The 20,164-nt window shown below is 49.5% G+C and overlaps 2 protein-coding genes across 4 annotated transcripts; both read right to left on the bottom strand.

The window, feature by feature from the left end:
- Positions 1-9,892: 9,892 nt before the first annotated feature.
- On the bottom strand, positions 9,893-11,684 carry LOC112888589 (cyanidin 3-O-rutinoside 5-O-glucosyltransferase-like). The gene has a single exon (XM_025954836.1). It carries the CDS (start codon positions 11,651-11,653, stop codon positions 10,211-10,213), a length of 1,443 nt encoding a protein of 480 aa, XP_025810621.1. The 5' UTR covers positions 11,654-11,684; the 3' UTR covers positions 9,893-10,210.
- Positions 11,685-16,743: 5,059 nt separating this feature from the next.
- LOC112890796 (cyanidin 3-O-rutinoside 5-O-glucosyltransferase-like) lies at positions 16,744-18,676 on the bottom strand. 3 transcript variants are annotated; one of them, XR_003228343.1, is made up of 3 exons: positions 17,215-18,676; positions 17,027-17,123; positions 16,744-16,947 (listed from the first exon to the last, which is right to left on the bottom strand). XR_003228343.1 is itself a non-coding variant. In XM_025957657.1 (2 exons), the coding sequence occupies exon 1, from the start codon at positions 18,674-18,676 to the stop codon at positions 17,249-17,251; it is 1,428 nt and encodes a 475-aa protein (XP_025813442.1). In that variant the 3' UTR covers positions 16,744-16,947; positions 17,215-17,248. The 3 variants fall into 3 exon arrangements, 1 of the variants encoding a protein (XP_025813442.1); XR_003228344.1 differs by having other exon boundaries at positions 17,053-17,123; XM_025957657.1 differs by lacking the exon at positions 17,027-17,123.
- Between the last annotated feature and the right edge of the window lie 1,488 nt (positions 18,677-20,164).

The following is a 20,164-nucleotide window of genomic DNA, read 5'->3' as shown; positions in this document are numbered from 1 at the left end:
GAGTAGTTGTCCAGTCTTCTTTATATGGAGTGCGATTAAACTCGCACTCCATATAGAGTAGCCCCCGAGCTTTAGGTTGACTCGTAGAATCAGACTGAGGGTCAATTTAATTTTGAGTCTTCTGTCGTTATCTTCCAGGAAATTTGAAAAATAAATCGCTGATGACACGTGTCCCGCAGCCCCCGAGCTTTGAATCCAAATTCCAAGGTTTGGAATAAAGGGTCCAAAGAATCATGGCATGCAATATATGACGAAAAAGATTTGATGGTGAACATTGGCAAATTGGTGTAGTAAATTGGAAAATCTCTTTTTTCAGGATAAATTCTCTAAAAAATGGTTAAACAAATAACATCCAAAAACACCCAAAATTAACTCTCAAATCAACTTTTGTACTCTAAGCCAATGACTAAATAAGTCCGCTGGATAATAATTCGAACAAATCTCTTATTTCGGAATAAAATCACTGAAATAATGGTTAACAAACATCTACCAAAGATAAATCTTAAAAAGCCTCTCTTTGATCGGGTATTGTCAAGTAAGTAACTTTACAGCGCCCAGTGTTGAAATATGAGAGCTGCCCTTGAGGCATGCTGAGTGCCTTGCCCCATCAAAACCCCGAGCTAGGAGCCAGATGATAAGCATAAAGTAGCCGTAGTAGAACAGTGGCGCTAAACCCCAAGTCTAGGTAATGGGCAAGTAGCCGCTGAGTTATGAACAGTCGATGAAGCCATCCAGTCAGAGTCAGTCCCGACTAGGATTGTAGTCAAGATGAATAATCGAAGTAGTCAAACATGTGTAGAAAATGTCGTAAACTAGTAAATTTATTGTCATGGGAGCGAGGCCCCTCAATAACATAGTATACAAGTCGAAAACAAGTAATATGTTCTTGGAAAATAAAGGAGCAAGGCCTCTTCAGCAAACTTGCGCGTAGTACCAGTCGGAAACCAGTAAAATGGCATTGCACTGGGTATGAGCACAAGGCCCTTCAGTAACTCAAGGTACTAACCGGAAACTAGTAGTTAGTTACTGGAAATATGGGAGCGAGGCCACTTCAATAAACTTGCGCGTAACACTAGTCGTAAGCCGGTAAAACGGAGTTGTATTGGTAGTATCAATCTCCAGGCACCAACAGAAGATGTCCCCAGCTGATTAAGGATGAAACCGACGTAGATGCTCAATATTCCAGGAATTAGGTACCTCCTGGCTATCAGGATACTGTAAGCGATAAGATTCAGGGCCTGTAACTTTGTGCATAATGGAAGGTCCTTCCCATCGTGAGCTAAGCTTGTGAAGTCCAGTATTATTTTGGATTCATTGAAGAACCATATCCCCAACATTGAAAGAGCGTTGTTAAACGTTTCTGTCGTGGTAACGACAAACTTCTTGCAAGTAGCGGGCCGACTGGAGCAATGCATTGCATCGGATTTTCTCGGCTGAGTCAAGCTCGAGATGTCTTGCATTGTCAGCCTCACTTTCTTCAAACATTTCAAGTCGTGGAGACTTCCACATCATGTCAGCTAGTAATATAGCTTCAGACCCGTATACGATAAAGAAAGGTGATTGTCCTGTGGATTTGTTGTGTGCGAAGCTCCAGACTAATTATGAGATCTCATTAATCCACTTGCCATCCTTTTTGCTGTTCTCGTCATAGAGTCATTTATTCAAACCATCAAGAATCAAGCCGTTGGTGCGCTCAACCTGGCCATTGGCCCTCGGGTGAGCCTCTGAAACATATTTGACTTCAATGGATCTGCGTTCGTAGAAATCCCAAAACTGATACGAGTGAAAATTAGATCCTAAATCTGTAATAATAGTATTGGGGAAGCCAAAACGATGTAAGATGTCGCAGATGAAAGTAACCACTCGATCCACCGAGAGCGTTGCGATTGGCTTGTACTCGATCCACTTGGTAAACTTGTCGATGGCCACCAACACGTGTGTGAAACCTTCTGGCGCAGTTGTTAAGGGTCCTATCATGTCCAGGCTCCAGCATGCAAACGGCCATGAAGGTGGTATGGTGATGAGGTCATGAGCCGGGACATTAGGCCGTTTGCCAAAGAATTGGCAATTGGTACACCGGCGAACGAGTGCTTCGGCATCTGCCAAAGCAGTCGGCGAGTAGAAACCAAATCGAAACGCCTTGCCGACTAGTGTGCGAGAAGCCGCTTGGTTCCCGCACACGCCTTCGTGAATCTCCTGAAATATTTCTTTGCCCTTCTCTGTGCTGACACACTTCATGAGTATGCCTGATGCTAATCCACGCTTGTATAGCTTGCCCCCGACTAGAACATACCCCTTGTTGCGCCGTAGGATGCGAGTAGCTTCAGCGCTCTTTGGGTCGACGCTGGGGGGTAGTTTGTGCTCCTGGATGTAGTTGATGAAGGCCACCCTCCAGTCGACCTCGATCATCAAGACCTCTCGGTTGGGTTCCTTGGGAGCTCGATCAGAACCCAGTCTGGAGAGCACATCCGCACCCATATTGTTGTCGCGAATCATATGGTGAATTTCCAGCTCCGAGAACTTTTCTTGAGCTTGCGAATTTCTGTAATGTAGGTGTCCATGGTGTCCTTGTTGACGTCCCACTCCTTGTTGACTTGTTGGAACACCAGTAAAGAGTCACCGTAGACGAGTAGTTGCTTGATGCCCAGAGAGATTGACAGGCGTAGCCCGTGCAATAATGTCTCGTACTCGGCCGCGTTGTTAGAGACCTCGAATAGTATCTGAAACACGTACTTGAGCTGTTCTCCTCTCGGGCTGATTAAAAGTACTCCTGCACCACCGCCACCGAGCTTTACATGACCCAATGCTCTGGCTGGTTGGTTGGGACTTCCACTTGATTTTCTCGCCACTACGTCATGAAATCGACTAGTATCTGGGACTTGATGGCTGTTTGGGGCTTGAAGTCGAACATGAGGGCTCCAGCTCCACGGCCCACTTGGAGATGTGCCGTTAGCGTCCCGATTGTAGAGGATATCCACCAATGGAAGTCAGAGACCACCAGGATATTGTATGCATCGAAGTAGTGACGAAACTTCCTGGACGTGATGAGTATATCGTAAAGTATTTTCTAAATCATTGTGTAACGAACCTTAGATTTAGAGAGGACTTCGCTGATGAAATAGTCTAGTCGCTGCACCCCGAAGGCGTGGCCTTCCTCCTGGCATTCCACCACGATTGCCATGCTGACGACGTGAGTAGTCGCGGTGATGTAGAGAAGTAGGTTCTCACCTGGTCGCGGAGCCGTCAGGATAGGTGGCGACTGGAAATGGAGCTTGAGATCTTGCAGCACCTGGTTTGCCTCCTCGGTCCACTTGAACTTGTCGTGGAGCTTGAGCAATTTGAAGAAGGGTAGTCCCCTTTCTCCAAGTTGGGAGATGAATTGATTCAAAGTTGTCATGCAGCTTGTGAGCTTCTAGACGTCTTTGGTCATCTTTGGAGCATCCATGGCTGTGATGGCGTTGATTTTCTCTGGATTTGCTTTGATCCCGTGGTGACTGACGATGAAACCGAGTAGTTTCCCTTATGCCACACCAAAGATGCACTTCATCAGGTTAAACTTCCATCGAACTCGTCATAAGTTGTTAAAAGTCTCCTCGAGATTAGAGATGAACTCATCATGGGATCTGGTCTTCATGACCACGTCATCCACGTAAACTTCAACGTTGCGGTGCAGCTGGTCCGTGAGGCACAATTAGATGGTCCGTTTTTAGGTGGCTCCTGCGTTTTTCAACCCAAATGACATCATGGTGTATGCATATGCTCCAAAGAGGGTGATGAACGTCATTTTGATCTGATCTTCCTATTTTAGAGAGCTATCTGATGATAGCCCGAGTAGCAGTCGAGGAAGGAGAGCACGACGCAACCAGCCGTAGAGGCGATGATTTGGTCAATGCGTGGGAGCGCGAAGGGGTCCTTCGGGCAGTGTTTATTAAGATTAGTATAATCCACACACATCCTCCATTCATTGTTATTCTTTTTCAATACAAGTACAAGGTTAGCTAGCCACTCGGGGTGGTACACTTCTTTAATAAAACCAGCCGCGAGTAGTTTAGCTAGCTCTTACTTGATGGCCTCCCTCTTGACAGGAGCGAAGCATCGTAGTCATTGCTTCTTCGGGGTGGCTTTAGGGTCGTCTTTTAGGCAGTGCTCGATCAATTCCTTGGGCACTCCTGGCATATCCGCTGGTTTCCATGTAAATATGTCACGGTTGGCCCTAAGGAAGCTGACGAGCACGCCTTCCTATTTGTCGCTTAAGCCGCCTCCAATCAAAGCGGTTTTGGACAGGTCGGCTTCTTGCAGCTGGATGGCCTTAATGCCGACGTTGCTGGGGTTGGGTTTAACCCTCGATTGGCTGGGCCGCTGGTTGGAGATCTCCATCTCTATGTTGGTCAGCTTCAGCGTGGCCGCAAGTACTTCTACAGACGGCTCTGGCATGCGTGATGTCATGGCGTACTCAATTGCCTCCTTGTCGCAGTCGTACGACTTCTTCAGGTCATCACGGAGTATGAGTACGCCTGTCCTGTCTGAAATTTTGAGTAGCAGGTAGACGTAGTGGGGCACGGCCATGAATTTGGCTAGTGCCGGTCTGCCAAGGATGGTATGATATGACGAGTCGAAATCCGCCACCCCAAACTTGATGTACTCGATGCGGTAGTTGTCCTTCGTCCTAAAGGTGACTGGCAGGACCACTGACCCGATTGGTGTAGCCACGTTACCCGGAACGATGCCGTAGAAAGGAGCTTTGCTGGGGGTGAGCATCTTGAAGATGTCCAGTCCCATCTTCTTCAGATTACTAGCGAAAAGCAGGTTGAGGCCGCTCTCGCCATCGATGAGTACTCGGGTTAGCTGTGAGCCCGCCACGACAGGGTCTAGGACGACCCGGAAGTTTCCCGGCTCGGAGAAGCTGGTCCATTGATCATCCCTGAAAAAGGAGATCGGGACCTTGCTGTATCTCAGAGGCCTTGTCGTGGCCGACTCCACAGAGAGTATTTCACGCAAGGTTAACTTCTGCGCGCGCTTGGAGGGGAATCCTCCGTCTCCACCGAAGATGACATTGATTATGTTCTTCGGATCCTGGAAGTCTTCAGCCCCCGACTTGTCACCTCCTTCGTCATCTTCCTTGTCTTTTCGCTTTCCAACTTGAGAGAGGGGTGGAGCATTGAGTGATTTGTGGATGGTGACGCACTCGAAAAGCGTGTGCCGCGACTTCGGGTGTATCGAGCATTGTTTGTGCATAACTTGCTTGTATTTTGAGTGGTTGTTCCCCGATTTCTTGCCACACGGGTTGCGCTCAACAGCGGTGACTTCATAGTCTGACTTGCACTTTCTGTTGTTCCCCGAGTGGTTCCGCTGGCTTTTGTCGAAGTGGTCATTGCCATTGCCTTGCTTGTCGTGGTTGCGCTTGGGGAAGCGGTTGTTTTCCTCATCCTCCTGGTCAGCCTACCGTGTCATCATGTCATGCAGCTCCGCGGCAGTAGTCGGGCGGTTGCGCCCGAAGTCGTGGTATGTGTTCTTCGAGAAGAGGCCGTTTTGGAATCAACAAATGACGTCCTCATCGATAATGTTGGTGATGGTGGCGCGCGTCTCGAAGAAATGCCGTGTGTAGGATCTCTGGGTCTCGTTCATCTCTTACTTCACCTAGGACAAGTCGTGATGAGCGCGCGCCCTAATCATGGATCCCTAAAAGTTGTTAATGAAGGCTCGCTTGAGGTCCTCCTATGAGTCGATGGAGTTTGGCTCGAGGCTTTCAAGCCACAGGAGGGGTGCAGACTCCAAAGCCACCAGGAAGTAGAGAGCTTTTGTAGAGTTGGATCCCCCTGAAACTTCAATGGTGACGGAGTAGCAACGAATCCACTAGTGCAGGTCCTGCTTACCATCATACTTGGGGATTCCGACTGGTTTGAAGTCCTTGGGGTAGGACTTGTCGGTGATGCTGGTGGTGAAGGCTGGGAAACGGTCGCTGTTGTCGTCGTCGTGGCGCCTGCCGGTACGGTCCCTTCTCCTCGCTTCAATAACAAGCCGCGTGTTGCGGCCTTCGTTGATCTTCTGCCTGAGGTCGATCGTGGGGGCGTCGTGAAGGTTGGCCTCAAGTGGATCTTGGCCTTGATGCCTTGTGCCCCGCTGGTTGCGAGGGGGTTGTTGTACTTCTTATTCATTGTTGTCATGCGTGGACGGGTGGCCCTCGTTGCGCTGGTGGTTGTCATTCCTCCGACTCCCATGGCCTCCTCTGGGGGTGCGACTGACCAGCACGGTATCATCATGGTGCTCAGACCTCGAGGGCTGATTCCGAGTGGAAGATACTGGATGTTGCCCATCGAGCTGCACGAGCGCGCGTTGGGTCAAGTACTGCAGCCTTTGTATATGAGGATTGGGTAGGAGTTGTTGAGCTAGGAGTGCTACTTATGCGATGGCGCTAATTGGCGTACGGTACTCGCGATCCGCGACTGTTGCAAAAGTGTTGTTGAGATCCCTTGGTTCGCAGGCGCAATTCTGCGCGTTGCGCCTGCGTTGAGCACGCTTGGCGTTCTTTGCCCGCCGGATCCTTCGGTGCTCCTCGTCTTCATCTTGGGGAGCGTCAGCTGTGGGCTCATCGGCTGAGATGTCCGTGAGTTGTTCGTTGTCGTACTGGGGGTCCAGCTCGTCTTCCTCCATGTTGCGAAGGGAGGCCATGCAGACTTGACGATCCAGCGAGTGGTTAGCCCTAAGGTTGTACTCGAGTAGCACTATGCTACTTTCTCCTTCTTCCGCAATGGGAGAAAGGGGTCTACCCTCCTGGAATGATAGTTCGTGCGTGAAGGCTAAAAAGCGGGACTCGTAATCGAGTAGTTCGGAGGGCTCAAAGTCCTTCCAGTACACGAAACGTCCTGCGGCATTGATGTGATGGTTAAACTCAGAAGGCTGCGCGAAAATGATTCGTGTGGCCGTCGGGTTGCGAGTGGTTTTCAAGGGCGGGGGCCGCCCAACAAGTGGTGACTCCCTCATCTCCGAGTTCTTTTCGGAACCTGCTTAAAGGTATAGTACTGCGCGGGAAGTACTCTTCGTTGGAGTCTGAGTAGGTGTCAAAAACGCCCCCCCCCCCCGACAAACGGTGGCACCCACATCCTTGATCTTGAGCAGTAGATCCAAATGCTCCTCTAAGTCGGAGAGGGATTTAGATCATGAGGTCTTTTTAGATCGGTTTGAATCAGATCCGAATAGATCTGGTGCGTCATGAGTGGAAGTCATATTGAAAACGGACATCTTTTCGATCTGCTAGACCAGATCAGAAAGCAGCATATCATCGAGGTTGTCGATAAACTCATCGAGATCGCTACTTGGGGTTGATGAAGAGGCCTCCAGCTCCTTAGAGTTGGCTAGGTGGCTGTTGAAGCCACTCAGACTGTTGGTGATGCAGATCTAGGAGCCGAAGACGAAAGTTGTGCCCTCATCGAGCACAACACTGGTGAAGTTGAAGGATGCCATCGAATTCTCCGGTGGATGCTCGATGAACACCCCTACCTGGCGCGCCAGCTGTCGGTGTTTTACCACCACGCCCACCGAGGGATACCCCTGAGGTGGTGAGTTTGTAGGTAGGGTGTGTCGCTGAGATCAGGAACTCGAATGTGCAAAGGAACATAAGATTTAAGACAGGTTCGGACCGCTGAGAGCATAATACTCTAAGTTCTGTGTGAATTGTATTATCTTTGATGATGATTGTCCCCGATGAGGTCCCGTCCGCCCTTATATGTCTGGGAGGACAGATTTATATGGAAGTTCTAGTCGGGTACGAGCCCAGAAGTTCTACCCGAATACTTCTCGAATAGTTTCCTATCGTATCCGATTAGTTTCACTACTGTATGAGTAAGCCTACTGCATTACGAGTAGTTACAACAGATGTAGGGCGTGGACCATGTCCCATCCCGTATCCTAGGAGAAGTACACCATGTGCACAGTCCCGTCTACCCGGGTCTGACACTATCTAACTAAATACACGCTATATCTTGATAAATAAAAAAGACTATGTATCTAGAAAAATCAAAACAACGTATATTTTGAAATGGAGGAACAGTAGTTTCTGATGTCTCTCAGTTACATGGTAGCCCGCTATATATAGGATCCTAGCATTCGCGTGAGTTTACAATATCACATTATATAACAGAATAGCTATAGTCCCCCGATCCCGATCCCATGGATCTACATAGAAGTACCTGACTGTGAATCCTCTGTACCATAGCAAAAGTCTGTTTGGCATGGCTTCACCGTCAGCTTCTTGTGAAATCCTGCCAAAGGGGCATGTTTAAAATAACTTCACCATCGAAGCCATGAACAAGCCGCAAAACGGCTTTGCCTACGCGACTTAAGCCAAAAACTATAGTTTCTCACAGCTTCACCCTCACCTACCTCTTCAATCCATCCATAAAAAAAATAGAAGTTATTTTGCCAAATATTTTTCAAAATGGCTTCTTCTCCACCAAAGAAGTTGCTTCACCGTAGAAACCACAGCCGCAGCCGTTTTAAGAGGAGCCACGGCTATACCAAACGGTAAATATATCTGATAGACACTACTGTATAGGGATGAAAGCGGTTGGGAAAGGTAGCGAAAAGACCCTAACCATTTTTGTTTTCATATTTTAATTCAGAAATGGAAACAGGAAATCTCAATCGGGAAAACGAAATCGGTTATGCGGGGTATCGGAAACGGTACAATTCGATCGGAAGTATGTCGATAACGGTCGGTAATCAGTACTCACAGACGGGAATAACGAATCACATAACCACTTCAAATGTTCGATTTGACAAAATGATTACAACCATACATAATTTACAAGCAAGTAGTACCATAGTTCAAAGATAAGTAAATAAATTAACACCACAATAAAGTTCACATCACGGGGGTATTAGTGCTCACAGGTTACAACATTGTCATGAATTACTTGAATAAAGAAAAGGAGAGAATTGTTGAGAAAAAAGAAAATGGAATATAAAAGAAATGATAAAAAAGATAAATCTGCTTTTTACGTAGCTACATCATGCATGTCAGCTTGTGCTGCTTCTGGCCTCCAGGGCCTTGCGGCCCGCCGCAGCTGCCCACCGCACGCTGCACAGCAGCATCGGCACAGACGCACAGAGGCGCTCACGCGTAGGTAGACAAACAGGCAACGCCCAGCTCTAAGTTTGACCCCACCTCGTCGTCACGAACTCTTATTGCACAGGCTTTAATTCCATCATAAATTTTGCATTTTGCATGATAGTAGATTCTTGCATGCTCTGTCTATTTATATTTTTGTTGAACTTTAGATGCACTAAAAGTGTTACCGTGTTTTTGATAATATGGCAATATCTAACCCACTGGTAACACTGGAGATGCGTTATCGTGCTATAAAAAGCAAGCCAGACCGCTTGGAGGCTGCGTACGTGGCCACGCCGGGCAGCAGCATCCTGGGCCTATGGACTGGAAGTGCCTACGGGCTAGATGCAAAATTGTATATAAAAATGGGAATACCGGCGGGTTTTCGGTAAAATACGGTAACCGACAATTTGGTCAGGAAAACTCTCCAACCGATCATCGATCATGTACCCGAATTCATCGGATTTTCCTGTATTTTTTTATTTCATTTTTTTCCGTGATTCCGGTATTCAATCGGTATATATGATATACGGCATCAGTCGGTATATACGATATACGGCGTCAGTCAGTACGGGATTTTCAGGTTACTCGTGGCGGAGGCAGGATCGAGAGCTAAAGGTAGTCTTCTTTCCTTCTTCCTCCTCCTTGAAATTTTCTCCTTCCTTCTTTCCTTCTCAAAATTTGTAAGAGTCTTGTGGGGCTTTCATGGGAACCAAGATGGTAGGGAGGCTTGAGGGCCCCATGCACCCCCTGGATCCGCCCCTGCACGTTACTACTGCATCTCTCTCCTACAAGCATCCACTAAATCTGTCTCATAAAGGGTGATGCCAAGTGAGTACTACATGAAGTAATTCCAAAAGGCATCTTGAACATACAAGCATGTGTTTCACGTTTTCTGACGGAAACCCATCATGGACGCATTATTATTGGAGGTGTGCGGTGCCTTCACGGCGCCTGGACCGCCCATCCTAGCTACATGAACATAGGCAAGCCGCCAGAGAAGAAGACGGACATGTTCAGCGCCACTACTCAACTCATGTCCATGCAAGAATCCATGAACAATTGAACGTTGCTCTTTGCCATTGGCGGAAATGACACAAATCTTCAGAAGTCACTCCTTGCTCCATCCACAAACGCCGCAAGATTACGCTCCGACGAGCCTCCTTTTCCGGTGGCCTCCGCGACTACCCGCTTCCACTCCCCCGCCATGCGCCGCACCTCCGCCGCGGCCTCCGAGCTCCCCATCACCTCATCGACGCAACGCCGCACCTCCGCCGCCCGCAGCACGCCGCCGCCGTCCACCCGCGCGCGCACGCCGGCGCGCCACTCGCGCACGACGAGCTGCGCGTTCATGCGCTGGTCAGACACCCGGGGCACGCAAACCATGGGCACGCCGCTCGCCACGCTCTCCAGCACCGAGTTCCAGCCGCAGTGCGTCACGAAGCATCCCACCGCCGCGTGCGACAGCACCCGCGCCTGGTCGCACCACTCCACCACGACGCCGTTCCTGAGGCGATCGCCCACCATCTCCGCCGCCTCGGCCTCCCCGAGCGCGGCCTTGATGTCCTTCCGGACGACGCACAGATACGGCCTCCCGCTCTCCTCGAGGCCACGGAGCAGTTCGTCCAGCAGCTCTCGCGCCATCGTGGACACGCTTCCGAAGGAGACGTATACCACGGAGCTCGACGGCTGGGCGTCGAGCCACTCCATGTATTTGGCGTCGTCGTGCTCGAAGATGCCGGCCTCGTCGTCGCCGGACGGGAGCACGGGGCCGACAGGGAGCACGTCGTGCGCTCCCACAGCAGCGAGGGCGCCCACCTCGAGCTCTTGGCACGTGTTGACAAGGACGGTGGCCCTGGGCCTTTCCTTGCCAAGCGATTCGATCAGGTCGCGGATCGTGGTGAAGATGCTGTGAAAGGCATCGGAAGGGTCGGTGGAGTCGGTGAGGTAGGACGGCAGGTCGCCGATCGTTTGAGGCGACAGGCCCGGGAGCTCCATGACGAACGACGGGTCGTGGCGGTGCTCGGCGACGACGCCGGCGGCGTGGCCGTGGAAGTAGTGGTGGTAGATGGCGAACACGGCGGCCGGCTGGATCCAGTAGAGCGCGGACGGGACGCCGCGGTCCCGCGCGACGCCGGCCGCCCACGGGAGCAGGAGCGTGTACACGACGCGGGTGACCGGGCGGCCCCGCGCCGCGAGCGCGTCCAGGACCCCCGCGACGCCGCGCGCGCCCGCGGCGTGGAAGGACGCCATCTTGGCGTTGAACAACCCGGCGTCGGCGTCGGCGCTGCTGCTCCGGAAGTCCCCGGCCTCCGTGCCGTCGGAGAACGGGAGGAACTCGAGGCGCGCGTCGTCCTCGGCGCCGCCCCCTCCCTGCTCCGTCGGCCTGGCCGGGAACATGAGCCTGTGCGCGGCCCCGGCGGTGGAGAACGTGACAAGCACGTCGGGCGCGGCGGCCAGCAGCCGCCTGGCGAGGCGGAGAGCGGGCGCGATGTGGCCCTGGAGCGGGAACGTGAGCACCAGGATGTGCGGCCGCCGCGGCGACATCTCGGAGCCTCACGAGTCACGACTGATCAGGAGTGTGTGTGGCTGAGCTTTACCTCACTTAGCTCGAGCTCGGCACAAGCAAAGGCAGCTTGAGAGCGCCAGAGTTCCGATGTGTTCCTACTTAAGCAGCGTCGGGTGAGCAGTTGGTCAAGATCCGAACAGCTATTACTGTTGCCGTGCCAGCAGCACAGGCCATCCCATGTCCTTTCTCGATTGGAACCGACAAGCGACAACAAAGAGGGGGAGGGGGTTGCAGTTATCTCGGTAGGCGACAGTTTAAGGTTTGTTTGGTGTAGGTTGAGCTTCTTCTAAAGTCTGAAGCAGTTTTACTGGTGGAGCAGCTTTTTCTTGTAAAACTAAAGTTATTTTTAAAATCGTTTGACAAACGTGGGTCTGCGGAAGAAGTTAGGTGAAGCTACGATTTCCAACTTCTCCTCCCCAGTGTAATCTAGAAATAACTTCATTAGGTGCTTCGTGAATGAAACTGCAGTGAAAATAACTCTTTGTCACAGTTTCATGTGAAGTTCTTTTGAAGCTTTACAAAAAAGCTGTGCCAAAGGAGCTTTTACTAGCGTCATCACTAACCTGGGTGGAGAGATCAACGAGAGGTTTTCTCCCGGGCGAAGGCCGGTGAGCAGTGACCTCGTGCCAAATGTTTCGTCTCTACTGCCACATGTAGGTAGAGCAGCCAGCACAAACAGACGGGACCTTTCTCTAACACTGAAATGTTACTCTCCCATCAGAGAAAGTAAGAATCATTATTCAGTTTTAGGTAACACTGCTCCTACATTTCCGATGACTGATTTCTTCAATAATTTTAGTGGGCCTGTCTCGACCGTCAAATGAAGAACCAACAGCCATCGCGTTGTATGCTTCCCCTCATCAGTTCTGCCCTACGCTTTTATTTTCACCTAACTTCTTCGCTGTCCTGGGACCGCTTAGCCCCACCCTTCAATCACTAATGCGTGTGTATGTTTTTTTTGTGTGTGTGTGTGGGTGGAGGGCGGGGGGAGGGGCGATGCACGGCGTCTAGGCGGAGGAAGCGGTCACCGGTGTGGCCAAGGCGACAGTGAAACTGCCAGTGGGCACCAAGACAGGGGTCACAGCCATGGCTTTGACAAAGCTGGATTAGTGTGTGGGTCCAAACATATTTGTTCTTTCTAGATCTTCTTTTTGCATATAAGAATAAAACTCTTGCAAAAACTAGATTTGAGTTGTGAGTAGGTGGAATCATTCTCTGAGTTTTCTCGGAGTTGTGAGTAAGGCCAGTCTTAATGCATAGTTTCATACCAATACATAAATATTGATAATTTTTTATATATTGGTCAAAGATTGAACTCTTTCGTTGGACTTTTTAAATGCTGAAATTGCACTTTTTATAAAACCGAGGAAGTAGTCTTCGAGATCAACAACACCATAAGATGAATTGAACTCTCAAATTCAGATCATCAAAGTCATCTAACTCAATATTATAATTATTACATCAAGTCCTCCACAAACATTATTTTATTTCGAATTCATTCACCCCAAAGGAACCTGCGGGGCGGGTAAAACAAACAAAAGAAACAAACATGTATGTTCAATGCGATAGATAGCTTTATTGGACTTTAACATGTATGTTCAATGCGATTGATAGCTTTCTTTGAACTTTAACATGTATGTTCAACTCCGATGGATAGCTTTAGTTAGATTTTTTATTTGTTGGCCTTGCATGGTCAGTTCTTCCACAAATGGGCCAAACGACAGGCTCTTTGGAGTAGGAATTTGCAGAAGCATGGGCAAGAAAACAAAAATAAGATTGGAATTAGATGACACTTGAATCTAATGGAATTGAAAAAAATAAAAGAAAATGGATGTAAGAAAAACATGGCTTTGAACTTTGGAATGGTCAATCCTATCACTAAAATATACTCCATCCATTCCAAAAGACAAGTTATTCTAGTTTGTTCTAAGTCAAACTTTTTTAAGTTTAACCAAAGTCATAGAAAAAATTATCAATATTTATGATAATAAATAGGTACATTTTGAAATGTACTTCATGATGAATCTAAGATACTTATTTGGTATCATAGATATTGATAATTTTTTATATATTTGTCAAACTTAAGAAAGTTTGATTTAGAACAAAACTAAAATGACTTATGTTTTTAGAACGGGAGAAGTATTCTACATTTAGTAAGCGTTTTCTTGGATTGCCAAAGATTACCGTTAAATAAATAGAGCGACCTTTTTTGCACCCGGCGACATGTGCACCCTCGTGAATACACCGTCAGTGGCGGAGCCCTGCAGGGGCAATAGAGGCCCGGCACGCAAAAACTTTTGAAGAGAAGAGTAGAGAGCTCCGCAATCCATTTAATATACAAGTCTAGGTGCAGTCCGCTCAACACAAGTCCAGGTATCTCTCTAATATATTTATATTTTGTTAATTATGACTAGTTATTAGTAGTTCATCAATCAAAATTTATTTCAATGAAACTTTTGTATATATTGGTTTGGAGTTGGTAAATTGGCTCCCTCTATATTTTGCTTCATGCTCCACCACTATACACCGTTGGATGCGTGGGTGCGAACGATTTTCAAATCTTGATTGTGCTCGCATTAGTGGCATCATTTGAACTAAGGGTGTGTTTAGATCCAGAGACTAATTTTTAGTCCGGGTCACATCGAACATTTGGATGTCAATTAGGAGGATTAAATATAAGCTAACTGTAAAACCAATTGTATAAATGGAGACTAATTCAGGAGATAAATCTATTAAGCCTAATTAATCCATCATTAGCGCATGTTTACTGTAGCACAACATTGCAATATTATGGACTAGTTAGGTTTGATGGATTTGTCTCGCGAATTAGCCTCCATTTATACAATAAATTTTGTAATTAATCTATAGTTAATATTTATAATGGTGTTCAAATATTTGATATGACACCATTAGTTTTTGCTCATGTGTCCCCTATTCAAAGAAAATACATGTGTATTGTCACATCAACAAGAAAGGACAACAGGGAGGAGCGTGTTGGGGGGGGGGGGGGTAGGGTGGCCTGTGGGTGAATCAGGTGTGAATGTTGCTTGCAAGGGAAAAAAAAAGAGCTCGCTTGTGAGTAGAATTATTATTTCTTTGGATATCAGTGCAAATTCGGGGTCCCAAAAATTATTGTTCGTGAAAGAAAAGGTAATTTGGCAATCTTACATGTACAACTAGAACCGGCAAGATTTGGGAAACAAATTCAACTTTTTTCTCTCTTTCTTTCTGAGTTTCACATTCCATTTGTTGGGACACTTTTCATGGGACGATCATAAGAAGAGAAGAGACAATTTTTCATGGATTTTTTATTTGACTATAATGTGCATGCATGGAATGTTCGATCTCAGATGTTTTTTAAGAAGTTGATATTTTATTGAGAAACAAAAAAGAAAGAGAGAAAAAGAAAATTGGCTTTTTCCTTCTTGGTGTCAGTACTCACGATATCGTATTCAGCAATCCACAATCTTGCCATGTGAAAAGAAAAGGAGGTCCACGATTTTGTATTTCACCTCATTTTATCTAGCCCAAAAAAAAATGACTTTTTCCACACGGATGTGCTCCTAACAGTCCACCTTATAAATACGTTGAGCAAATGGGAGAAAGAGAAGTGAAAGTTGCTCAAAACTCAAACTTTTTCAGTGGCCTGGAGATGCAAACCAAAATATGGAATCGATAACGATAATTTGTATACAAGGAGATCAAATAAGAAGCACTATACTCATATCTCTATTTCTTTCAATCAACAGGACATAATAGCCTTGTTGTTCACTTGGCAAGCCAATCGATACAAGGGGAAAAAAGAGCCACAAGAAATCGAAAAACAAATTAAAAGGAAAAATGAGCAGGGAACAAGAGAAGAAAGAGAAGCAGAAGGGAACAGTAATACTACACGCTCCTCTCTTCTTCTCGTTCTTCTCCTCCACCTCGCCATGCACAGGCCCACACGAGCGAGATCAGCTCGCGCGGCCCGCCGGTGATGGCAGCAATGGACGCCGTGCCAGCCGGCCAAACCACCGGGTTGAAGTAGCTAACCTGCCGTGTTAACTAAACTAATAAGGAAATTCAAATAACAACTCTTGATTCAACATTTTGTCCAATGGATTAAAATCTCTGGGTCGTTTACTTAACTGTTGCAATCATATTCAGTGATCTATTGCCTCTATAGCTTCAACATCGGAAGTACCTAGCTACAGGGGCCAATTAGCTGAAAAACGTGAGTGAAAAGGATGGACCGTAGTGTCAGTCTTGTCCACTTGTAATTTGCATCGTCATCAAAGATGTGTAGAGAAGTCTTTGTGATAAATGTCACATTCAAACCTCAACGATATAGAGTAGTCCTTTCACCTCTGTAGAAAGTTTGGATCAGGCCGTAATTAAATAATTTTGAGCATTTCTACTGGATAGCTGATATGAGTTCTAGAATCATGAGGTAGTTGAATAGCTAGTTTTAGTTAGGATGAATCCAAATGGGACTAGCTAAGAGCAACGTTAACAGACTCTTTATATCTTTCCTTATGGTTAGGAATATTGATTTTGATGGAAAAATACCCTCTAATAGCTTCTCCAAGTGGTTTTTCAAATGTAGCCATCCTCCATTCCACATTTCTCGCTAGCCAAAAATAGATAACAAAAATAGCTTTCCAGAGTGTACACGAGATATAAAAAAGTTGTTGGAGAATGAAAATACTATAGAAAGTGATTTTTATGCAGAAGTCTCTCCAAATGATAATTTAGAGAGTGAAATTTAAAAAAAAAACTCTTGAAGATGCTCTAAAATCCTTCTAAAACTAGCTATATAGTGACTATCCAATTAACTAATAATGGATTAGCTGGTTGGATTCAAACGGAATCTTTAGGACCTTAACATCAAAATCTGGTGGTTCGTCATCCGCTCTCTTGCTAACCTCGTCTTCGAGGGGTAGTTGCTCAGCCGTCTACAGCACTGCCTTCACGCAACCACCATCAGGGCAGCCACAATATAACCAAAAAAGTAGCCTTAAGCATTAAATGCAGCTACAGTTATTGACTACAAACATTGTGGGAACAGATCACAAGCACCATCCAATAAAAATGCACGTAAGCTTAAGATGCAGCCACAAGATAATACTTTTACTGATTTACTGTTTATGTGAACAAACAACACATTTCTGTTTAACGGTTGCTCTGCTGGCCATTGCTTTCGCGCCAGCCGGTGCTCTCGCATGCTAGCCGTTTGTCTGCTCTGCTCCTGTTGCGCTGCTCTGGTAGCCGTTGGCTTCAGCAGCTTCACCTACAAAATAGAAGGCACGGATGGATGAGCAACACAGACCAGGCCATTCATCATCCTAGAATACAGCTTATCCCCCCACCCCTTCAATTTGTGTCAAACAGATACCAAGCAGACGATATCCTATTTGATGAGTTCAGTTCGTAACGCATTCTCTACAACACTTTTCTTTCCTTTCTCTGGAAGATATAGAGTGAAATTTCTATCAGTACATAAGAGATTAAAGCAGAAGTCAGCAACGCCGGAGTTCGATTGCGCGGTACACTAGACCTCCGCGTAAGGTTCAGGGAGAGGACGCGAGTCTTCAAACGGTGCTCCTTGCGCTGTCCACGAAAGCCATGAGATTACGCTCCGACGACCCTCCTTTCCCCGTGGCCTCTGCGACCATCCTCTTCCACTTCCCCGCCATTCGCCGCGCCTCCGCCGCAGCCTCCGAATCCCCCATCACCTCATCGACGCACCGCCCCACCTCCGCCGCTCGCAGCACGCCGCCGCTGTCCACCTGCGCGCGCACGCCGACGCGCCACTCGCGCACGACGAGCTGCGCGTTCATGCGCTGGTCCGACATCCGGGGCACGCACACCATGGGCACGCCGCTCGCCACGCTCTCCAGCACCGAGTTCCAGCCGCAGTGCGTCACGAAGCACCCCACCGCCGCGTGCGACAGCACCCGCACCTGGTCGCACCACTCCACCGCGACGCCGCTCCTGAGGCGCCCGCGCACCTCCGCCTCCGCCTCCGCGAGCGCGGCCATGACGTCCTTCCGGATGACGCAGAGGTACGGCCTCCCGCTCACCTCGAGGCCGAGGAGGAGCTCGTCGAGCTGCTCCCTCGCCATCGAGGCCAGGCTCCCGAAGGAGACGTAGACCACGGAGTTCGCCGGCTTGGCGTCGAGCCACTCCATGTATTCGGCGCCGTCCTGCTTGAAGATGCCGGACTCGTCGCCGGACGGGAGCACGGGTCCCACCGGGAGCACGTCGTGCGCTCCCACGGCGGCGAGGGAGCCCGGCTCGAGCTCTTGGCACGTGTTGACGAGCACGGTGGCCCTGGGGCTTTCCTTGTCAAGCGTTTCGATCAGGTCGCGGATGGTGTTGAAGATGCTGTGGAAGATATCGGAAGGGTCGGTGGAATCGGTCAGGAAGGACGGAAGGTCGCCGATGGCCTGGGGCGCCAGCCCGGGGAGCTCCACGACGAACGACGGGTCGCGGCGGTGCTCGGCGACGACGCCGGCGGCGTGGCCGTGGAAGTAGTGGTGGTAGATGGCGAACACGGCGGCCGGCTGGATCCAGTAGAGAGCGGACGGGACGCCGCGGTCCCGCGCGACGCCGGCCGCCCACGGGAGCAGGAGCGTGTACACGACGCGGGTGACCGGGCGGCCCCGCGCCGCGAGCGCGTCCACGATCCCCGCGACGCCCCGCGCACCCGCGGCGTGGAAGGACGCCATGTAGGCGTTGAACGCGCCCGGGTCGGCGCTCCGGACGTACCCGGCCTCCGTGCCGTCGGGGAATGGGAGGAACTCAAGGCGGCCGTCTTCGTCTCCGTCGGGGAGGACCCCGGCGCCGTCGGCCTCGGTCGTGGCCGGGAACATGCGGGCGTGCGCGGCCTCGGTGGTGGAGAAGGTGACGAGCGCGTCGGGCGCGGCGTCCAGCAGGCGCCTGGCGAGGCGGAGCGCCGGGGCGATGTGGCCCTGGAACGGGAAAGTGAGCACGAGGAAGTGCGGCCGCGGCGACATCTCCTCCATACTCCAGTCCTCTCTCGCGCGCACGGGCGCGCGCCTGTGTGGCTCACCCTGCTCGCTTGCTTCCCGAGCTGGCCACACAAGCAAGCGGCGCGGCGCGAGAGGTTTATATGCTGGAGATATAGATGCGCTGGAGATATAGCACGACACGGCACGGACACCCAGGCATAATACGATTGGACACGACACGATTAGGAACGGCTAGCTAATCACGCCGTGCCGTGCCGGCGCCGCGGGCCAGGCACGGCACTAGAGGTGAAAAAATTGCTCATGACGCGTTAGCTCCGTCGACTTGTACCCGGCTCCGCTCGACTCGGCTCTATCTAATTCCTAACGAGCTGAGCACAACTTTGTGCTCGTTAGTTAACGAGCGAGTTCGAACCAGCTCGCGAGCTACTCGCAAGCCGAACGAGCTACGCGTACAATATGATTTCTATTTACACTATAGGCCGTCTAGAAGTCAGGACTCAATTTATGCTTTTGTGCTTGTCCAATGTCCATTGAATGGACTGATCAATTTATGTATCCGAGAGACTAGGACTTAGTATTTTGTAACCTCATTGCTTATGATAGGCTAGCCTATGGGCATATGTTATTAATAAAACATGTATGCTTGATGAATCGTAGAAGTATCGCCAATGGAATTATATATAGTCCTGAAAGTATGGAAATAGAATCATATATTATCTTAATATTTTTTATTTGATCTACATCTATCTATCTATCTTGGGAGAGTATGTCAGTGTTTGGCTCGCAAGCTGCCCAATCCAGCTCGCGAGCCGGACGAGCCGAGCCGAGTAGGCTTTTGTGCTCATTAGGATAACAAGCTAAGGCAAGCCAGCTCGTTATCTTAGCGAGCCGGACCGAGCCGAGACGAACCAAGCCGAGCCGAGCCTAGCTGGTTGTTATCCAGCCCTACATGGCACGATGCGCGCGCGGTCGTACCGTGCCGGCACAATGGCACGGTCGGCGCGCTTTGGCCGTGCCGGCTCGAGCCCGGCGGTGGCGATGCTGGAGGCCGGTGGCATGGATGCGGGGAGGGAGGCGGCGCCGGAGATGCTGGAGGCCGCCGTGTCAATGACCCGTTCGGAGCTCATGCGCGCGAGAGAGGAGAAGAGCGGTGGCCGAGGAGGGGAGTGTGCAGCGCGGTGGCGGCGCGCCCCGCTCGGAGCTCAGGCGCGTAAGAGAGGAGGAGAGGTGAGGGCGTGACGGTGTCGCGCCTTGCTTGGAGGCTCAAAGCTCAGCCACTCAAGCTGTAAGGCGCGCGCGAGATAGAAGGGGAGAGAGAGGAGGAGGAGAGCGGTGGCTGGTTGGAGGGAGTGAGGATGGGGATTAGGGTTTAGAGAAGAGGATTGTAGTACATATATGAGAAGTTTACGAGCCATAACGGGTCGGACCGTGCCAGTCCATTAGTCGTGTCGTACTCGTGCCGGTACTGCGTGCTGGGTTTCGGCTCACACATGATACTACGGCCATGCCGTG

This window comes from Panicum hallii, chromosome 4 (genome assembly GCF_002211085.1).
Source record: "Panicum hallii strain FIL2 chromosome 4, PHallii_v3.1, whole genome shotgun sequence".
Lineage (NCBI taxonomy): Eukaryota > Viridiplantae > Streptophyta > Magnoliopsida > Poales > Poaceae > Panicum > Panicum hallii.
This window is presented reverse-complemented; position numbering and strand designations above follow the sequence as displayed.